General features: G+C 36.1%; 1 protein-coding gene across 1 annotated transcript in view; it reads left to right on the top strand.

Moving 5' to 3' along the window:
* Positions 1 to 21,930, top strand: part of ERCC6L2 (excision repair cross-complementation group 6-like 2) — a 240,699-nt gene that overhangs the window by 146,023 nt on the left and 72,746 nt on the right. The window contains exons 8-12 of the mRNA XM_011927507.1: positions 3,879 to 4,019; positions 5,010 to 5,123; positions 5,981 to 6,100; positions 10,797 to 10,868; positions 11,485 to 11,630. Of these exons, the coding sequence (XP_011782897.1) occupies positions 3,879 to 4,019; positions 5,010 to 5,123; positions 5,981 to 6,100; positions 10,797 to 10,868; positions 11,485 to 11,630 (593 nt within the window). The remainder of the gene's footprint in view (positions 1 to 3,878; positions 4,020 to 5,009; positions 5,124 to 5,980; positions 6,101 to 10,796; positions 10,869 to 11,484; positions 11,631 to 21,930) is intronic.

Raw genomic sequence — 21,930 nt, 5'->3', positions numbered from 1 at the left:
AAAAACTAGCTGGGCGAGGTGGCGGGTGCCTGTAGTCCCAGCTACTCGGGAGGCTGAGGCAGGAGAATGGCATGAACCCGGGAGATGGAGCTTGCAGTGAGCTGAGATCTGGCCACTGCACTCCAGCCTGGGCGACAGAGTGAGACTCCATCTCAAAAAAAAGAAAGGAAAATATGATATTGATATGCAAGTCGGGGAAATAGATACATCTGACTTTTGATATTTATCTAAAGCAAATATTGTTATTAAATTGAGATACTTCATGCACTCTCACTTTTAAAAATGTTTTATGCAACTTCGTATATGTGATTTAGCTATCCATCTAGTAGGAACAATACAGAAGTATAAGAAGAGAATTATGCATAGCGATTTAGAGCTTGGACTCTGAAATCAAATACTATTTGATTACAATATTTGTGACTTGGAGCTTCTCTGCTTAGAGTTTTGTGACTTGGAGCAATTTGTGAGGCCCTGGAATCTGGGTTTCTTCCTCTGTTAAATGGTAGTGATGATAATAGTGCCTGCCTCATGTGGTTGCTCTGAAATGCATGACACATAAGAAATATTAAGTAATTGGTACTATGTTTAATAATAATAAATAGCCCAAGATACCTTCGTGCTTCTGTTGTTGACCACCATCTTCTGTATTCTCTTTTTTTCTTATATGTACTTTTGTATTTAAGGTTGGGGTCAAGGTGTACTAAATATTTTACATAAACATTTTTTTAAAATCTAGCATTAGGAGGGGGCAAGCCGGATGTGTGCTGCCATGCGTCCTTCTTCAGTTTGGTTTGAGTCTTTAAAAAATGAAAGATAAAAATAGCTTCCAAAAGAGTTCTGGTCATCCTGGCTAAAGGAGCAGAGGAAATGGAGACAGTCAGCCCTGGAGACATGATGAGACAAGCTGAGATTCAGGTCACCATTACAGGTCTGGCTGGAAAAGACCCAGTACAGTGTAGCCATGATGTTGTTATTTGTCCTGATGTCAGTCTTGAAGATACAAAAAAGAGGGACCAAATGACATGATATTTCTAACAGCACGTCATCTGAGTGCAGTTTATTTGAGTCTGCTACCTTGAGAGAGATACTGAAGAAACAAGAAATGAGAAGGGCCTCATAGCTACCATCTGTGCAGGTCCTGCAGGTCTCTTGGCTCATGAAATAGGTTTTGGAAGTAAAGTTACAACATACCTACTTGCTAAAGACAAAATGATGAATGGAAGTCATTACAGCTACTCTGAGAATCGTGTGGAAAAGGACGGCCTGAGTTTTACAAGTCGGGGCGCTTAGGACTGCCTTCGTGTCTACTCTTGGGATTGTTGAGGCCTAAGAGCCAAAGAGGTGGTGGCTCAAGTGAAGGCTCCATTTGTTCTTAAAGACTAGAGCAGAAAAATGTGACCATTAGTTGGAGAAATAAGCCGTTCTCATTGTGTTTTTTTAAAAACAGAAAAATGGTAGGTTAATATGCTTAGAAGCCATTGTCATTCCTGCTTTTGTGAAGTATAATTGTGAAGTAACAACTACATAGAGATTTCTTAACCTACAAATTGTATCTTTTTTTTTTTTTTTTTTTTTTTAAAGACAGAGTCTCACTCTGTCACCCAGGCTGGAGTGCAGTGGCATGATATTGGCTCACTGCAAGCTCCACCTCCCTGGGTTCAAGCGATTATTCTGCCTCAGCCTCCCAAGTAGCTGGGACTACAGGTGTGCACCACCATGCCCGGTTAATTTTTGTATTTGTAGTAGAGACAGGGTTTCACCACATTGACCAGGCTGGTCTTGAACTCCTGACCTCATGATCTGCCCGCCTCCCAAAGTGCTTGGGTTGCAGGTGTGAGCCACAAGGACCGGCCTGTGTCTATATTTCTGAGCCTGTTTACAGAATAAACAGGGCATTTCAAAAAAAAAAAAAAAAAACCTAGCATTGTTTTGTATAGACATTACTGTATTTGTTTATATGCACCTTTGCCTATTTATTACCAGTAATCTGTTGTAGTGATATAAGCATGTAAATATTTGCAAATATTTATATATTTATATTTTACAAATATAGAAAATGCTTTGTCCCTGAAGTCAGGAAGTGCCTTGCCAGTAAAGGACTACCTTTTAAAGTTCTGTTGATATTGAATAATCCTTGTGGCCACCCAGAACCCCATGAGTTCAGCACCAAAGGCGTCAAAGTGATCCACTTGCCCCCAAACACAACATGTCTAATTCAGCTTCTAGATGAGAGGGTCGTAAGGACCTTCAGGACTCATTACACCTGGTCCTCTATGGAAAGGAGTGTCAGTGCTATGGAGGAGAACCTTGATAGGACATCATGAGTGTCTGGAAGGATTACATCATTCGAAGATACCATCGTTCTTATAGAAAAAGCTGTGAAAGCCATCATTCCTGGAATAGTAAATTCCTGCTGGAGAAAACTGTGTCCAGATGTTGTGCATGACCTGACAGGATTTATGACAGAGCCAATCAAATAAATCATGGCAAAAAGGGTGAAGGATTTCAAGCGATGGATCTTGGAGAAATTCAAGAGCTAATTGAAAGAAATTCAGGATACCACACCAGAGGAATTAACTGAAGATGACTTGATGCAAATGCGTGCTTTCAAACCAGTGCCAGACGATGAGGAAGATGACGTAGAAAAAGCAGTGCCAGAAAACAAACTGACACTAAATAATCTGGCAGAGGGGTTCTGATTATTTGAGACTGCTTTTGACTTCTTTTATGACATGGACTCTTCTATGATATGGGCACTGAAACTAAAGCAAATGGTGGAAGAAGGACTGGCACCATATAGAAACATTTTTTAGAGCAATGAAAAGCAAAAATGTCAGACAGAAATTACAACATGTTTCTGTAACATTACACCGAGTGTGCCTGCCTCTCCTGCCTCCCTTGACTTCCTTTTCACTTCCTTCACCTCTTCATTTCTGCCACCCATGAGAAAACAAGACCAACCTCTCCTCTTCCTTGTTCTCCTCAGCCTGCTCAATATGAAGCCGTTTATGATGACCTCCTTCCACTTAATGAACAGTAAAGATATTTTCACTTTTTTATGATTTACTTAGTAACATTTTCTTTATAACATTTTCTTTTTTTCTAGTTTTATTGTAAGAATATAACATATAATAGATATACAAGGTAGTGTTTTTCAACTATTTATGCTGTTGTTAAGGCTTCCGGTCAGCAGTAGGCTAGCAGTAGTTATGTTTTTGGGGAGTCAGAAGTTATACATGGACTTCTGACTGTGTGGGGAGTTAGCACCCTAGCACCATCCATGTGCAAGAGTCGACTGTGTAAGGAACATCATTTGTTTGTTCACATTATGATTTCTTTTAATTAAAATAATTCTATGAGGTTTATTTGAAAATGAAATTATCTTTTATATTATCCAGGGTGGGGTGGAGAGCAGAGAATATAAAAGAATCGGGAGAAATCATCATAATGATGTAGAGGGAAAAAGTTAGTTTATAGCAATTTTCATTTTTTTTTTTTTTTTGCGACAGAGTCTTGCTCTGTCGCCCAGGCTGGAGTGCAGTGGCGTGATCTCAGCTCACTGCAAGCTCTGCCTCATGGGTTCAAGCGGTTCTCCTGCCTCAGCCTCCTGAGTAGCTGGGATTATAGGCGCGTGGCACCATGCCCAGCTAATTTTTGTACTTTTAGTAGAGATGGGGTTTCACCATGTTGGCCAGGATGGTCTCTATCTCTTGACCTTGTGGTCCACCCTCAGCTTCCCAAAGTGTTGGGATTACAGGCGTGAGCCTCTGCGCCGGCCAGTTTTCACTGTTATAATCTGTGAAATCAGATATAGATTATGATTTTTATTATTGCTATAAACAAAATACTAATAACCACCTTGTATTTTATCTTGGCAGATGGTGTATTGTTCTTTGACAGATTTCCAGAAAGCTGTCTATCAAACAGTGTTGGAGACAGAGGACGTGACTTTGATGCTTCAATCTTCTGAGCCTTGTACCTGTAGGAGTGGCCGAAAAAGGAGAAGCTGTTGTTACAAGGCAAGCATTTCAATATATCTTTATAATCATGCTTTTGATTACATAGTACTCTGTTCCAGTGTAAAAGAAAGTAGCAGATAATAAAATACTTTTTCCTCAGATAGTTCTTTAAAGCTGTGTCTTAAAAAAATAGTTTTCAAAAATATTTTACAATATCAAATAGTAATCACATATAAAATACAATATTCAAATATATTTTCAAAAAGTTAATTTCAGAAAGTAAGCTTAATGTTGATATCCTCCATTTTAGCTTTTTTTGGGAAATAGCCTTTCGTTTTGAAATTTCATTTCATTTTTGAGAAGTTTCTCATCCACTAATAGTAAACGAACATACTGTTACATAGCAGGCTTAAAATACTATTCTGATGTTAGATATAGTGTCAATTTAATAGAAACTGTATATCAAAGAAAGTTTTTTTTTTTAAGAAACAAAATTTATTTGTGCTTTTTTTTAACCTTCTGTCTATATTTCCTGCTCATGTTTTACCTCTGTTTTATTAAATTATCTGTCACGTATCTGTGTACTTAGAGGAACCCTAAGTGAATATTTATCTAGTTTGATATTTATTTGGTCTCATTTAATATTTTGCTGTTTTTAACTACTTCCCTTTTTTGTAATAGCCCAGTTTCCTAGGAGCATTGGAGCGTAAATGAGACGGGGTCCACATAGCACTGCCACTGCACTGTGGATTTCATTACCTGGCACCTCCTAATGGCAGCATTTCCATCACTGTGTGTCATGAGGATACTTTCTGTAATAAGGATTTTCTCCCTTTACGAAAAATATCATTGTATTATGATTTACCAAAAGTGTGATTCCACATTAGTGATTTGTGGATATTTTGTGCAATAGTTGACCATCATTTTCTTGAAATTCATTGTGCCGAAGTAACCAGATAATAAATATTGTTGTATGTGATGTATCTTATGATGTAAGCAGGTGCATAGCTGTGTTGCTCCTTTTTATTTTCTATATTTTTCTGGTTACAGACCAATTCTCATGGTGAAACAGTGAGAACCTTGTATCTCAGTTACCTTACAGTCCTTCAGAAGGTAGCTAACCATGTCGCGCTACTGCAAGCTGCTAGTACTTCCAAACAACAGGTTTGGTTGGCATTTTACATTTCTTTGTAACGCTATTGTAAATATTTTATAAAGTTTTAAAATAGTTATTAATGTTTTTGTGGATGAAATTTAAGAGGAAACTCATTTGCTCATTTTTAAGTGTAGATATCAAGGAGTATGTGCACTTAAGTTTTTAATCAAAGTGAACAAATTTAAGCTTAATTTAAAATAAGAACTATTTTTTATGCCTTTAATAATATTCATGTCTTTATTTCTCAAAACATTCTTTGGTATAATTACTAAATAACATATTTGATGAGTCAGTTCTATTCCTCTAATAATGTCTGTAATGGTATTTAATCTACTGGGTAAAATGAGGATTTATAATAATTTGTATATTAAATATTAGGGCTGTTTATCGAACTGGCAAAAATTGGTAATTTCAAAGTTTAGGTTTAAACTCAATCATTTACTGTAGTTGTTTCCTTTTATTCTAGAGCACACAAATGAAAAGATGTTTTGTAATGATTTTATATTTTTTTCTGTGTTATAGTTGATGCCATTTAAATGTAATTTTGAAATCTCGTTAGAATTTGATACTGTTCTTTGATAGTACTCTTCACTCTTTTTGGGAGTATTTAGCACCTTGTTTTGGAAATCTTAAAAAATCTTTGAAAAGTAATGATCAAGTTAATAACCACATCATTAAGAATTCAACGCCATTTATGCTTAACATATTACTTTAAGAGTTTTTGAATTCTTAGTCTGACTTAGGGAAGCAAAAATCTTCAAAGTAGTGTATTCTTTCTAAAAAGAATTTTTTTTTCATAAATTAGTTCATACAGGTTTGAATGTGTTAAGTGGAAATATCTTTTCTTCTGCCTTTTCCCTTCAAGGAAACACTTATCAAAAGGATATGTGATCAGGTATTTTCCAGATTCCCAGATTTTGTGCAGAAAAGCAGAGATGCAGCCTTTGAAACACTTTCTGACCCTAAATACAGTGGAAAAATGAAGGTAAGTGCTCCTCTTTCAGGTTGCATACAGACGTGGTACGCAAAATATTTACTCAGTGGTATGACAGAGACACCAACTAATCAGAACAGGTGCTCAGTCATTCAGAAGAGATGGTGGCTGTCGACAAGTGGTGCAGTTGTATCAGCATTTACTAGGTCACTGTGAACCCCGAATGCAGATATGTGTACTCAGTAGGTCCTTTGTAGTAGTTGCTTCAAATATACTTCAAATTTTCCTTATTGATATATTGGACGTATGCCCTCTTAAAATGCGTGTACTGTTATCACGTAGATAATAGCTTGTCTTCATATGTTTAAGGAAATCACCTGCCAGAAATATAAAAGCTAATGCAAAACAGGGGTGAGGACAGACATTAGCTTGGAATTAGAGAAAGGAATTTCTTGAAGAGTTCAAGATGGGCAAGGTCTGTATGTCTAGAATTTTCTGCATGTTGTTTTTATTTGCATACCTAGATTGTAAAGTTGCAAATAGTCATTTGTCATACATAGGAAAACTGACCTGTAGCTGTGCTGCTCTTGGTAATGTGTTACCGAGGGAGGGATGGGAAAAGTAAGGCTAAGTTCTCCAATCTTGACCCAGGCCTTGGGCATTGCCTGTGGCAGCAGCATGAAATGCTGACAGCTTCCTGCCTCCTTGCAACAACAGAGTTAGTTTGTTTAACCCCTTGATAACCATCAATAATCTTTATTTGTAGATTCTCAGATTTTTACAGAACAAAACTCAACTTTGTTATAATTTTTAAAAGGTAAATTCTTTCTTTTGACATAAGAGGAATAGAAAGGAAGTAATTCAAAGTAGTTTTTGTTTTTTTAATTGTAAAAATACTTTTAGCAATTAATCGAGATAAGTTCATCGTGGTTTAGTTTGCTTGGGACCTCTAAAATCAATGAAATAAAATAGAAGGTAGGAGTATACATATGTACATAAAGACCATTGCATTAAAAACTTTTTAAAAAAATGAATGTTTTTATTAATGAGGATATCATGTGATTTATTATCACAACAAATAATTCAAATCTAATGATATTTCCTAAGGTAGCAAATCTATTTTTGTCATCCATCTCTTTGCCTTTAATTATTTTTAAATTAAAATATATAAAAAGTCCAGTTTAGAACTGAGCACCTACTATCCCACAGTTTAAGCCAATAGGATGTTTCCAGAAATTATGGCCTCCTCTGAAAACTGCATTAGCCATTATTGCTACTCATTTAAATTTTATTCCCTGTGACTCTTCACTAAAAAGTTACCAGTCTGGAAATTAAAGTTTTATAACTCTGCATTTTATATTTTTTATGTATTCATTAAATATATACTTGTAAAATACACTTTTAAAGTTAATCTCCCTAGGAATAATAGTGTCTGATTAAGAGAATGATTAGATTTAATTTTATTTTAATTTTTAAGAGGGAAAAGGCAAGCATAAATTGTTGCCGGAGACTGGGTAGTATTTTTACACGTGAATGATGTGGGTAATTTACTTGCTTTGTGAGCGAGCATCCACCAAACAGATGGATAGTAATAAGCTAGGGATGTATTTTTAGTACTGTGTTAAATCATTTGACTAACAGCATCATCTACTCATGTATTGATTTGGTAATGTAAAACTTACAGGCTGATCATAGAATCATTGCCTATTGGTTTAAGAACTCCAAGATGTGAGTTGCATATACCTTTTGATTTCAGGTGATAAAAGATCTTTGTTTGGCTTGGCTTGTCATAGGTCAGCCTGCAGGTGCAAGGACTCTGAACAGAATGCCTGCTATAATCTTCATAGCCTCAAAGCTACACTCATGACCCCAGCTGTTTCTCTTGAGTGTCAGAGTTTTGACCTCAGCTGTCATTCAAGGGGTTAGTCACAAGTTGCAATCATTCACCTGATGAAAATCTTCACTTTTCTTTCTCTTGAGAAATGCTGCAGAGCCACTTACTGTGGAGGGTGGGAATAAAGACTAGGCATCCAGCTTGGTGCTGCTGAAGCCACACCAGGGTCATGTTCATCTTCCTAGGCCTGACTGGCCAAGTTGAGGAAAGTGAAGATCCAAGATTCCTTGCTGTTAACACCCCCAAATATATGATTCCTTTATAGGTGAATTGTCCTGTTCTGTGGAGGACAGCTGAGTGATAAAACATTGGGTCTATATTGTTAAGACTCCAACATCTATTGATGACATTGTCATTGTGGAAATTTCTGGGATCTTAATTTATAGTTGTTCATTTAGTTAGTCTCTTTAAACTAGCCTAATTAAGACCTCAAGTCTAAAAACATTTACTTTTCCTCTGACTTGGTTTTACTTTAAAATATTTGAAAACACTTAAAGTTGCAATAGTTATGATACCACCCCAAACAATAAGAATGGATTTCTATACAATATATCCTTGATTTAAAATGTTAATATCTTAAGGAGAATGAAAAACCACAGATTGGGAGAAAATATTTAACAGAACAATAAAGGACTGGTTTACAAATATACAAATAACTCTTAAAGCTCAGCAATAGGAAAGCAAACAATCCAGTTTAAAAATGAGCAAAGGATCTGAACAGATACTTCCCCAGAGAAGGTAACAGAGATGGCATATAAGCATATGAAAAGATGGTCAACAACGTATGTCATTAAAGAATTGCACATTAAAACAGCAATGAGATACCACTAGATACCTATTAGAACGGCCAAAATCCAGAACGTTGTCACGCCCAAATGCTGGTGAGGATATGGAGTAACGAGAATTCCCATCTGCTGCTGGTGGGAACGCCAAAATGGTACAGTCACTTTGGAAGACAGTTCGGTGGTTTCTCACAAAGCTCTTAACTAAAAAATATTACCTTAAATACTCTTACCATATGATCCAGCAATTATGCCCGTTGGTATTTACCCAAATGAGTTCAAATGAATTTATTGAGTTTTAATGAGTTAAAAACTTACATTGAGACAAGAACCTCACATGAGTTTATTCGTGATTGCCAAAGCTTGGAAGCAACTAAGATGTCCTTCAGTAGGTAAATGGATTTAAAAAGCTGTGGTATAGCCATACTGTGGAGTACTATTTAGCAATAAAAAGAAATGAGCTATCAAGCTACCAAAATACATGGAAGAACCTTAAATGCATATTGCTGAGTGAAAGAAACCAGTCTGATAGGCTACGTACTGTATAATTCCAACAACTATATAGTACTATGAAAAGGCAAAATTATGGAGACAGTAAAAAGATCAGTGGTTGCCATGGGTTCTGGGGGAGGAAAGGATGAGTAGGTGAAGCACAGGGAATTTTTAGGGCCATGAAACAATTTTGTGTGATACTGTAATGGCAGATACATTTCATTATATATTTGTCAAAACCCATAGAACTATGTAACCCAATGAATAAACCCTAATGTAAATTGTGGACTTCAGCTAATAATAATGTATCAATATTCACTCATCAGTTGTTACAAATATATCACACCAATACTAATAATACTTGATGTTATATTTTCTAATATTATTATTAATACAGATATTAATAAGAGAAAGTGTGGAGGAGGTTGGGAGTAGGGAAAGGAGCTTTGTGCATTTTCTACTCAGTTCTGTAAAACAGAAAAAATATTATCTACCAATTTAAAAAGTTAGTCTTATGTGAAACTCAAATTACATACTTCATATAGAATCAGTTGTTTTATTAAAAAATAAACTAAATGCAAATAAAACTTCATACGTTCTCCAAATATTAAAGTAATGTTTACCTGATCTATAACATTTTTATTTACCGTTTGATTGGTCATCTGAGTAGAAGTTTTTTTTAACTCCATAGCTTTTTTTGAGGGTCTGGGGGGAGGTAGAGGTCAAAGTTAGCACAATAGCTTCTCTTGATTAATTATATTGAGTATTTTTTTTAATTTAAAAGCTTAAATGTTTATCATTAAATAAATTGTTTTAGTGTTTGTTTCATCTTTCAGAAAAATTTTCGACTTTGTATAGAAAATTTCTTTTTCCCCTCTGTGGATTGCTTTTGCACATTGTTCTGGAGTTGTCATTGCCAGATGTGGAAATAATAATAACAGTGTGACTGTTATACACAAGGCTTTGGACTGTTTGCTTCCTCCTTAAAAGCACTGTGTGTGGGGGCAGATTACTGGCATTTTGAGGTCAAAATCAAATCTGGAAGTCAGAGCTTACTGTAAATAGAGAAACAAAGGGGAGAAAATGAGAAGAGGTGTATATCTGACTGATTATTGTAAGAAAATAAATATCAAGACTTTTAGAACCTAGATGTAATTGAACACATTTCATTACATCCATCTAGGGACAATTTAAATACGTCCTAAAAGGAATGCTGCTCTATAATTTAGTTTCTTAACATATTGTAGGTATAAAGAAAGTGTATTTTGGAAATTAAATTAATCCATTTAAATGCATCCCATAATCTAAAATGCTTCCTTTTTATTAAAACCAGATGAGATGAAATAAAAGTCTTTGGGAACTTTACCTCCTTATTGACAATATGATGGTGAATAACATTTGATGTAATAGCTAATACTTTATTTCTCTAAGTTGGAAAAAAATGAAAGGAATTAGAAAAGATGATTGAGGTTAGTATTGTATGAAAGTAATTTTAGAGAAATTCTCAAGTGATGTTTATATGTATAAAGTGTACTTTTAGTTGGAACTGGTTCACTGGTTTTCTGTGGTTCATTTTCAGGTCCTTCAGCAGCTTTTAAATCATTGCAGGAAGAACAGAGATAAAGTTCTTCTCTTTTCTTTTTCCACCAAGGTGAGTTTCATCTAAAGTATATCCTTGATTGGCCAGCCCTAACTTTTGAGGCATAAAGAATAAAACATGTGCCTACATGACACCTTATAGCCACATTTTCTCTTATCTACACAGTAGGAAATAGTGAGGCAAGCAACTTGAAGTTTTTAAACAGACACTAAAATTTCAGTTGTTTTAGGGTTGCCAAAATATCAAACTCAAAGATAGATTTTTATTTTCTGTTGATGTTCTTAATAATTACAGTGTTCTTTAAGACATTTCAGACATTTTAGAACTTAGAATATAGCACACATATATTTACATAAATGATTTGAACAGTAATATTGTTTGTTTCTTAAAAATGAAAAGATTCACATGTACCCTAGAACTTAAAGTATAAAAAAAAAATGAAAAGATTGATTTTTAAAACAAGTTCTGAATGTTAAAGCCGTAATGTTGCAGGATAATGGGAATAAATATATGGGTCAGAAGTGAGAAAAATATTTATTGCTCTTGGAATTATAAGAAAGAAATTATGAACACCAATAATTAATACTTAACAAGTCTCAACTTTGTAATGGTCTGAAACTTACTTAACCAAGATTCATGTTTGCCCATCTTCATACCTCTCCTTTAGTTGCTTGACGTGCTACAGCAGTACTGTATGGCGTCTGGACTTGATTACCGACGACTTGATGGAAGTACAAAATCAGAGGAAAGACTCAAGATTGTAAAAGAGTTCAACAGTACACAAGATGTTAACATTTGCCTTGTCTCTACAATGTAAGAAAATTAAATTCAATAACTTGATTTTTATCCAATTACTTTTGAGATTTAGGGTAATTTTTAAAACTGTTACTGGATTAATTTTTAATGGCTATGCTTATTTAGCAGCAGCAAAAATACTGTTATGACTGAAATTTCAATATCTTAAGTTTTAGCTAAGCTTTTCTCTCATTTCCTTTATCAACATTGAATTCCCCTGAGAAGTGTGGGTTTATAAAGGTAAAAATTAAAAAATTGGTATTTCCTCCTATGAATTTTCTATGGTAATGTTTTGACCCAAGTCTCCTGGTGAGAATAATCAGACTTCTTATTAACTGGATAACTGAGACTCACTGTAGCAGCAGTTTTCCCACCGTGTCAGGGAGCCCTTGAGAGCCCACTGGGGCTAGGGGCTCGCATTTCCCTCCTCTGCCTCTACCTCATCTCAACTGGAGCAGCTCTGCAGTTAGAGACCTTATGAAAGATAAATTGGTTCTAACCCCTAGGTATGAATATCTCTTTAAGACCTTTTAGAGACTGTACACACTTCTGAAAAGATTTAAATCAACATAAACACCTAAGTAAGATTAATCCCATTTTAGGAAGGAACAGATCAATAACTTTTGACATCCTGTGTAATAAGAATTTTATACGTTCACTCCCATTGTCTTTCAGAATTTCAGTGGGCTTTAAAAATAAACATGTAAAATGCACAAAGTAAAAATTAAATCAAAATAGAAGTTAACTTAAAATGAGGAATAATAAAATATGTTTATGAATGAGCTAACATTGTTGAGCACTTTAATTATTCTTGAATTCCCACCACTAAGGCAAATGGGGAGAAGCTGTGGATTCCCATTTTCCTGTAAATGAATGCAAGAGGTAATTTTTGCATGCGCCCTTACATACAGAGCACTAAATGACACAGATTACTGTGTTCAATTAGATTTCGTGTTCTAACTTTAGCGTGTTTCCAGTTGATCGATGCACTAAACAGCAGTTCCAGTAATGGACTCTATAATGACAAGCAGTAGTCTCTCATCCCTCTTCTGCTCACTTCCAGCTCATTTGCTGAGATCCTCCGTAAAGCTCCTAATTATCCCTTCACCGCCGTCAGAAATTGCTATTTAACCTGTCCATTGAATTTTTTGCTGTAACCATACTTTAAAAAACGTCTTTTTGGACAGCATTTTTGCTCTGTCTGTTCACTCCTGTCCTTGGGGAGCTGATCCTGATCCTTCTCTTTGTTGTTTCCTCTGGCGCTTGCTCATGGGTGACGGCTTCTTCGTGTTTGGTCACTTTTGTCTTTTGCGCGTATCTTCAGTGGGATTTTCTCTTCGGGAAATCCTCTGGAGACCGGTTGTAGGAGTTTCCACTTGTGTGGTTTTGCTTTGGCTTCTGCTGGGCATCCTGACAAGACAAGGGAAAAGGTTGTGGATTCCTGTTTTTCTGTGACAATTTGAATAATTTATTGCATAAGTCATTACATAAGGAACCTTGCATAATATAACAAATACGTTCTTCAGCTGTGTTTTGCAAAAGACACATAAGCTCAGTTTTTGTTTTGTTTCCATCATTTCGCAAGGGTTTATATTTGATATCTGTTGTAACACAAGTGTTTTCACATTAGTTTAGCCATTATCTTGCCAGAGTACAAAGTCTTCATTATGTTTTAGTTTATCAACTTTACATAACTTGGAACTTCTCTTAAGCAAGAGTATTAGGCTACTTTCACTACTCTGTCCCCCTTTTTTCTCACAATGTTTGCTATTTTAAAATTATTATTTGTCTATAAACTACTTTTGTAACTTTCAATCTTTGCACTTCTGCATTAGATCCATTGAATTTCCTCTTAGATCTTTTTTCTGGATTCTGTGTCTTCTTTCTTGGTTTGCTGCCATATTTTACTGGAAAATGATTCAAGTTTTGATGTTCGGTCTGTTAACTTTATACGTGCCTTGTAAGTCTTTGTAATGTGTGGTATTAGCACTAGCACACACCTACCCACCCTTCCACTTTTGTCACCTGTACGTATTATCTGTTAACTGTTTTAACTTTTACATTGTCAAGGGTATTAATGTTTTCAGTAAGTCCTGTACCAATAAACAGTTATTGTCCATAGGTTGGCTCTAAAATTTGGAGGCAAAAAACAGCGTTTACATTACTGTGTTTTAATAAACTGAGCATCTTTAATGCAGGGGCAAGTAGTGCTATAAGATAATTTATCTGAATGTTCATGACCGTTGGTCAATTCAAGATTAGTCTTAACATCAGCCTCACATGACTTCTCTTTCCTAAGACTTCATCCATGTTTTATGTTTGCACTGTTCAGTTCACTTCAAATTTCAATCATGACTTTTTCAGTCTTTTCTCCCCCGAGTCTGTTTTTGCCCTTTGTAATAATCCTCAGTGTTACTAATTCACATTCACACATTCTTCTCTGTCGAGTCCTCTGTATCCTGAACCTGCCTCCTGAAACCTTTATTCCTTGGTTTCAGTCTGTCCCAGTTGTTTTCTAGGCCTGATAAAGAACTGTCATGTTGGAGCTTGCTTTCACTGCTCTTCTGCATTGGATCTTTTTCCTGGGTTCCATGCTGTTTTTATTCTTGACTTGCCCCTTTGTTTTCCTAGGAAATATCCTCCGGTAACTTTTTAAGCCAGAATATAGAGGAATTAAATTTTATGCATCTGTAAATATAGAAAATGTATTTTATTGCTCTCTCACTTAATTGATACTTTGTTGGACTATATAATTCTGAATCAAAAATCATTTCCTCTTAGATCTTCGAAGGGCTTGCAGCATTGTTTTCTGATAGGTGGTATGGCTAAATGGATGTGCAGTGCCAATCTGATTTTCCTTCCTTTTTGGGAACTCGTAAGAGTTTTTCTTCATCTACAGTATTCTAAAATTTCATGGTGATATTTGAGTCTTAGTGTGGATCTTCGTTCATTTTTTATGCCGGGTACAGTAGGCTTGTATTCTGAAGGCTTATGTTTTTTTTTTTCAACTCTGAAAAATGCTTTTGTATATTTCTTTAACAATGACTTTTTTTCCTTCCTTTTTCTCTGCTCCCTTCCTCTTGCATGCCAGGCCATCAGACTTTCAAGCTTTCAAACTATATTGGTTCTTTAAATCTCTGAACTTTTCTACCAGATTTTGTCTTTTTGCTCTGTGTTCTGAGAAATGTCAGTTTTTGATCTTACTTTGTTTGAAATGATCACTTTTTTTTTTTTTAAGACGGAATCTCACTCTGTGGCCCAGGCTGTAGCACAGTGGTGCAATCTCGGCTCACTGCAACCTCCGCCTCCCGGATTTCAAGCAATTCTCCTGCCCCAGCCTCTCGAGCAGCTGGGACTACAGGCCCGTGCCACCACACCCAGCTAATTTTTGTGTTTTTAGTAGAGACAGGGTTTGGCCATATTGTCCAGGCTGGTCTTGAACTCCTGACCTTGAGATCTACCTGCCTCGCCCTCCCAAAGTGCTGAGATTACAGGTGTGAGCCTCCAAGCCCAGCCATCACATTTTTAATCTAAAGTTTTTCATGCTTTCTGACTTCTTTTGTTTTTGGAGTTACCTTTTGTTTAAAACATCAGTGTGTTAAATTCAAACATCAATGTAGTCATTTGATTCAGTTTATTTAAAGAATGATCATCTGGCATTTTTCCTGGGGTTTGTTTTTTTGGTTTTGGAGAATCAGTAAATTTATTAATAAGTTTGAAGAAGATAGGAGGTTTTAAGATATGAAGCCGCCCTATCCATAAACATGGTATCTCTTTATATTTATTTAGGTTTTCTTAGAAGCATTGTTCAAATGGATACTTCGTTTGACCTTTTATAATACTTAATACATAATAATAAAACCTACTTCATCAGACATGTTTGTAGAACATTAAGATGTAGTCAAGGTGTACTTTCTGATACACTTATTTGATACAAGAAGAGCATGTGGCAGACCTAAGGAATAAACAGCCTGCATACTCATTAGGTGACTCAAATACCAGTCCTCAGTTTGAAAAGAGCAATATTCAATTTTTTTTTTGTTTAACGAGTAACCTATTGCTGTTAACCATGTAAGAACAGAGTGACAAGTTTTAAAGTTTAGGTTTGTGAATTGTATTATCATCAAACGGAGAATTATCTCATCTGCAGAGAGAGAGTCTAGGGCTTTTTTCTTCTTCTTTAACGGGAGCTTTGCTTCTTCAGCAAGGACTGAAGTTATAACTTCAGAATATCTTGGAAGATTGCTACCTCAACTAATAGAGATCTTACCTGTGGCTCCTATGGCATCTGAGATGGCATCATACATGGTTATGCCTGACCTTGCCATCAAGAAGGTAGCTGGAATAGTTTATTATATTTATTCGACATATAAACCTTTAACTTCTTTTGTGCTTTTCTGGTGTCTAAATTCCACCCAATCCCCTAACTTACCCATTTTTTTTTAATCCTTTCTAATACTTTCTCCCTGTCCCACCTCACTCTTTTCTTAGAGTTCAAGTCTCTGTGACATCTTCATGGTATGTCTAATAAGCCGTTTTCCAAAGTAGAGAATTCAGTTTCTACTGAACACTGAACTTCAAATCAGGACATTTGGGTTTGAATCGAGACACTTGCTACTTAGGAGACCTTGAACAAATTGATTTTTCTGTTTGTCAATTTCCTCGCCTGAAAAATCAAGATATTTTGCTTATAGAAGTCTTTAGAACAGGCCAGGTGCAGTGGCTCATGCCTGTAATCCCAGCACTTTGGGAAAGCCAAAATGGGTGGATCACCTGAGGTCAGGAGTTTAAGACCTGCCTGGCCAACATGGTGAAACCCCGTCTCTACTAAAAATACAAAATTGGCCAGGTGCGGTGGCTCATGCCTGTAATCCCAGCTACTCAGGAGGCTGAGACGGGAGAATCGTTTGAACCCAGGAGGTGGAGGCTGCAGTGAGCTGAGATGGCGCCACTGCACTCCAGCCTGGGCAAGACAGAGCAAGACTCCATCTCAAAGAAAAAAAGAAGTCTTAAGAACAAGAGAACTAGCATATATGAAAATACCTTGCATAGAAATATACCTTCCTGATATATAGTAGATGCTCAATAAAGGTTAATTTATTTGCATTTTTGATAGAAATTGTAGGAGAAAAGATTATCATCAGTTTTCTTTCCCTGGATGATTAGCATCCAGTGTAATGCATTATCTAAGTATGAGTAGTTTTGTGATACAGTGTGGGCAGCTGATGAGGGAAAATGACAATGTGAAGCCTCACAGAAAAGCCTGAAAGACAGCTGGGCTTAGGAAAACACTTGAGGAAGAGAAAGAAAATCGTTGTGTTCTTGGATTTTGGTTTTGCCTTCTCTCTGTAAAAATGTAAAAATTTATCATTGTTGTCTTACAGGGTATTAAATATAGGATATGTAGGTCAGATAGTTTAAAACATGGAAAGATCACAATTGTTGTTATTTAAAGTTATATAGGCAGCTGGAATCTTCAACTCAGTATATAAACATTATATACATTCAGTTTTGCCAAAAGTTTCCTTTAGAAATTTTATTCCAAAAGAAATGAGTAGTATGCTGATAGAAAAATGAATCTAGCAAAACCAGTACGTAATTTTTATACTAATAATAAAAACTACCAAAAAATATATCTTTAGTGACTTCTCTTCACTGTTACCTTAACCACAGGTCAAGTTAAATGAAGACAAAACTTTTGGCTTCCATTTAAGTGGCAGAAAGACTCTGTAGCATGAATACTAGGCACACCTTCCTTCTTGGTTTTGACTTTCAGAATCATACACTAGTTGACTACAAACAGCTTTCTGAGCAAACCATGTCATTTGAACTACAATGCTTTCTTCGTACTTACTAACTTGTAAATATTAAGTTAAGGTTTTGGGGTACTGTACTGCAAAAGTAAAATTTACCAGATGATATTAAGTGCCTCTAGGTAGTTTAACACCAGGAATCATGAGCTTTGAGAGGATCTGGAGAAGCATCATTTTCTGTCTCTCGTAACATTATTCCAAAACACTGTCAACTCTCCCAGAAAAATGAGGACATTTCTTTTGTTATGCACCCCAAGAGAAAGAGATTCTAAACCAGTCTTTTCAAATAAATAATGAGAATCATATTATATGCCGGTTATTAAAATCTGCCTTTACTGCTTTATTTTGTCTCAGTCTCACACCTTTTTTTTCAACTATTAATATCGTCATGGACCCTTAATGTGCAGCAAGAAAAAGATGAGAATTTCTGCCTCTGAAGAGCAGTGTCGGGCGGCGCATGCTCTACGGAGTCAGGTGTGAAGATCGTAGGCATTTAAGAAACCGATAGATCAGAAAGTCCCATGGAAGGATGGTGATATTTTAACTGTTCTTTGGAGATAATATTTTATTAAAAAGAAAAGGAAAAGCAGGTTTTGGCAAAGGGCATTTTAGGCAGAGAGAATAGCATAGGTACCAAAATGACTAGAGAACTTATGTGGTTAGTTCTTAGGATTTGTGGAGGCAACAGCTTGGGTGTATGACTCTATAGGAGAACTCGTGGGTTATTTTAACGAAGCTCAGTTTAACAAAGAGAGTGTAAGTATCCACTCTGTGACAGGGCCTGTCAGAGAGTGACAGGTCTCTCAAAGTTTATAACTCAAAAAGTAGAGGGGTGCAGGAGTTGTTCAGAAACATGTAAAAGGATAGTTCAATACAGTATGGCGAATGCAGGGTAGGAGGAGGCACAGAGGAGAGAGATTTAGTTCAGGCTTTGTTAGTGACACTTGAAGGACAAGGAGAAGTTAGCCAGGTAAATAAGACAGCAGAGAAAAGTGTATGAAGGTAATTTGAAGTGTTTTGGTCATTTGTGGGATAGGTATCAAGAATGACTGGTGTGATACCAGCTGCAGAGATGGTAGGCCTGGTCACTGAGGCCTATTGGTCTCTGATAAATAGGAATTAATGGGTTTTAAAGTACAAACAGCTTTCTAAGCAAACCCTGTAATTTGAACTACAATGCTTTCATACTTATTAACTTGTAGGGATTAAGTTAAGGATTTGGGGGACTATACTGCAAAAGTAAAATTTTCCAGTTGAGTGGTACACTTAGTTCTGTATATTCTGTGCTTAAAATAATTTTTATGTAATGTGAGAATGGGCATGGATATAAGGTCTGAAGTAAGGGAGGACAATTAGAAGGCCAATGAAGTAATACATGCAAGTGCAATCTAATAGCTCTAAAAAGGGCAGTGGTGACAGCAATGGAGAAGGGACTCAAGAGAAAAGCATTTCTGAGCTAAATGTGACAGGACTTGATACTGGCTAGCTTTTAGTGGGAAAGGGAAGTAGTGATGGAGAAGAAAACGTCTATAATGATACTTAGCATGGCTTTTGACTTTGATGAGTGAGTATATGGGTGATATCACCAGCCCAAAGAGGAAATATATGGAGAAAAAGAACTCTGGGCCCAGGAAGTATTAGATGTAGCTCATTATAAAATGAGCGTTGATGTTATTTCATCTTGTTCTCTTCCTTTTGGAGAGAGAACGTGTGGCATCCTGTTGCAGTGTAACTCTTGGCGCTCTCTGTATTCACTACGACAAGCCTGAAGTATATGCAGTAGCACCCTGACTGCCGGCATTGTGATCAACATGTGGTGTGGAAAGAATCTGTACTTAAGAATCCATTCTGGGCCGGGCGCGGTGGCTCAAGCCTGTAATCCCAGCACTTTGGGAGGCCGAGACGGGCGGATCACGAGGTCAGGAGATCGAGACCATCCTGGCTAACACGGTGAAACCCCGTCTCTACTAAAAATACAAAAAAACTAGCCAGGCGAGGTGGTGGGCGCCTGTAGTCCCAGCTACTCGGGAGGCTGAGGCAGGAGAATGGCGTGAACCCGGGAGGCGGAGCTTGCAGTGAGCTGAGATCCGGCCACTGCACTCCAGCCTGGGCGACAGAGCGAGACTCCGTCTCAAAAAAAAGAATCCATTCTGTGTTAAGGCTATCTGGATGTTATTGTTAGCCATATTTTTAAATTAAACTTTTTATTCTGAGGTATTTCTAGATTCGCAAGTAGTTTTAGGAAATAATACAGAGTGATCCCAGGCCCTCTTTACCCAGTTCCCATCTTGTAAAACTGTACATTATCACAACCAGGATACTGATGATACAGTGAAGAGCATAAGATTTCCATCACAAGAATCCCTCATGCTGTCCTTTTATAGCCACATCTACTTTCCTCTCTCCCCTTTCTCCCTGAGCCCTAGAAACCACAAATCTGTTCTCCATTTCTATAATTTAGGATAACATAAGAACGTTACGTAAAGGGAGTCATAAAGTATGTAACCTTTTGGGATTGGCTTTTTTCACTCAGCATACTTCCCTGTAAATTCATCCAGTTGTTATATGTATCAGTGGTTCTTTTCTTTTTATTGCTCTTAGTATTCATGATATGGATACCAGTTTGTTTAAACATTCACCTGTTGAAGTGCATCTGGGTTGTTTCCAGTTTTCAGCTATTACAGATAAAGCTATTAACATTTGTGTACAGATTTTTGTTTGAACATTAGTTTTCGTTCCTCTGGGATAAATGATAAATAGTGCAACTGCTGCATTATGTGGTAGTTGCATATTTTGTTTTATAAGAAGTTGCTAAACTGTTTCCAAAGCGGCTGTATGGTTTTATATTCCCAGCAGCAGTGTGTGAGTGATCAAGTTCCTCTCCTTTTTCACTAACGTTTGCTATCACTATTTTTTTAATTTTAGCCATTCTGATGGGCATGTAGAGACATGTTATTGTGATTTGGATTTGCATTTACCTAATGTCTAATGATATTAAACATCTCTTCATGTGCTTATTGTATAAAGCTGGTGTTAATGCTTCTGTAGATGGTAAAATTCTCCAGTGGAATCATCTGGGCCTGGAGGGGGTTATTTTTTTTTCCCTAAGAGTTTTTTAAATACATACTCAATTTCTTTAATGGTTGTAGGACTATTCAGGTTGTCTGTTTCATTTAGTTGAGTTCAGTGGTTTGCAGTTTTTGAGGAATTGTTTTTCTTCTAGCTTGTTGAATTCATGACCATAAAATTTTTTATAGCATTCATTTATCCTTTTAATAGCAGTAGGATCTGTAGTGATATCCCTTACTTCATTCCTAATATTGGTAATTTGTGTATTTTCTTTTATCTTTGTCATTGTTAGTTTAGCAACGAATCAGCTTTTTTTCATTGATTTTTCTCTATTATTTTTCTGTGTTCAACTTTATTGATTCTGCTTTTTTATTATTTCCTTTCCTCTGCTTGCTTTTTTTACTGCTTTTTCTGGTTTTTTAAAGGGAGGACTTCAGATGATTGGTTTGAGACCTTTAGCTTTTTTCTAATATAAGCATTTAGTGTTATAAATTTTCCTAAGCCCTGCTTAGCTGCATCCTATATATTTTCATATGTTGTGTTTTCATTTGTGTTACATTATTATTTATTTCTTCCTGTATTTTTTTTCACAATTTTTTGGGATTTCAGATTTTGTTTGACTCATGAGCTGTTTAGATGTATGTTGTTCAATTTCTAAGTGTTTGGAATTTTTTTTTGTCATCCTCCTGAAATGTGTTGCTAGTTTGATTCCATTACTGTTAGAGAACATACTCAGTATAATACCGTTATACTCAGTATATATCCGTATAATTTCAGTTCTTTTCAGTTTGTCGAGGTTTGTTTTATGGCCCAGGATTTGATCTATCTTGGTGAATGTTCTATAGGAACCAGGAAAAAAAAAGTGCGTGTATTGTGCTGTTCTAGGTGGAGTTTTCTGTATATGTCATTTAGATACTGTTGGTGGGCCATTTTGTTCTTTTATATCCTTGCCAGTTTTCTCTCTAGGAGTTCTACCAGTTGCTGAATGTGGGATGTTGAAATCCTCAACTATAATTGTGCATTTGTCTGTTTCTCTTTTCAGCTTGATTAATTTGACTTCATGTATTTTTCAGCTCTGCTGTTTTGGTGCTGCTTGGCGTTTTGGCAGATTGATCTTTTTGTCCTTACGCATTGTCCCTGTTTTCACTAGTAATTTTCTTTGCTCTGACATATACTTGGACTAATATTAATGTAGCCAGTTTTGCTTTTTTCTTTAATAATTGCCTGGTTTATCTTTTATCATCCTTTCACTCTCAACCTAGCTATGTCATCATATTTAAAGTGGTTTTTTTTTTTTTTTTTTTTTTTTATTCTTGTGGCGATCATATTGTTGCTTCAATGTACCTTGCCAATCTCATGATTTTAAATGGTATATTTAGGCCATTATATTGAAGGTAATTATTTATATTTTTTATTTAACTTTTTTTTTTTTTTTT

Source organism: Colobus angolensis, unplaced genomic scaffold, assembly GCF_000951035.1.
Source record: "Colobus angolensis palliatus isolate OR3802 unplaced genomic scaffold, Cang.pa_1.0 Scaffold72, whole genome shotgun sequence".
Taxonomy (NCBI): domain Eukaryota; kingdom Metazoa; phylum Chordata; class Mammalia; order Primates; family Cercopithecidae; genus Colobus; species Colobus angolensis.
Note: the sequence above shows the minus strand (reverse complement) of the source record. Positions and strands in the feature narration are given on the sequence as shown.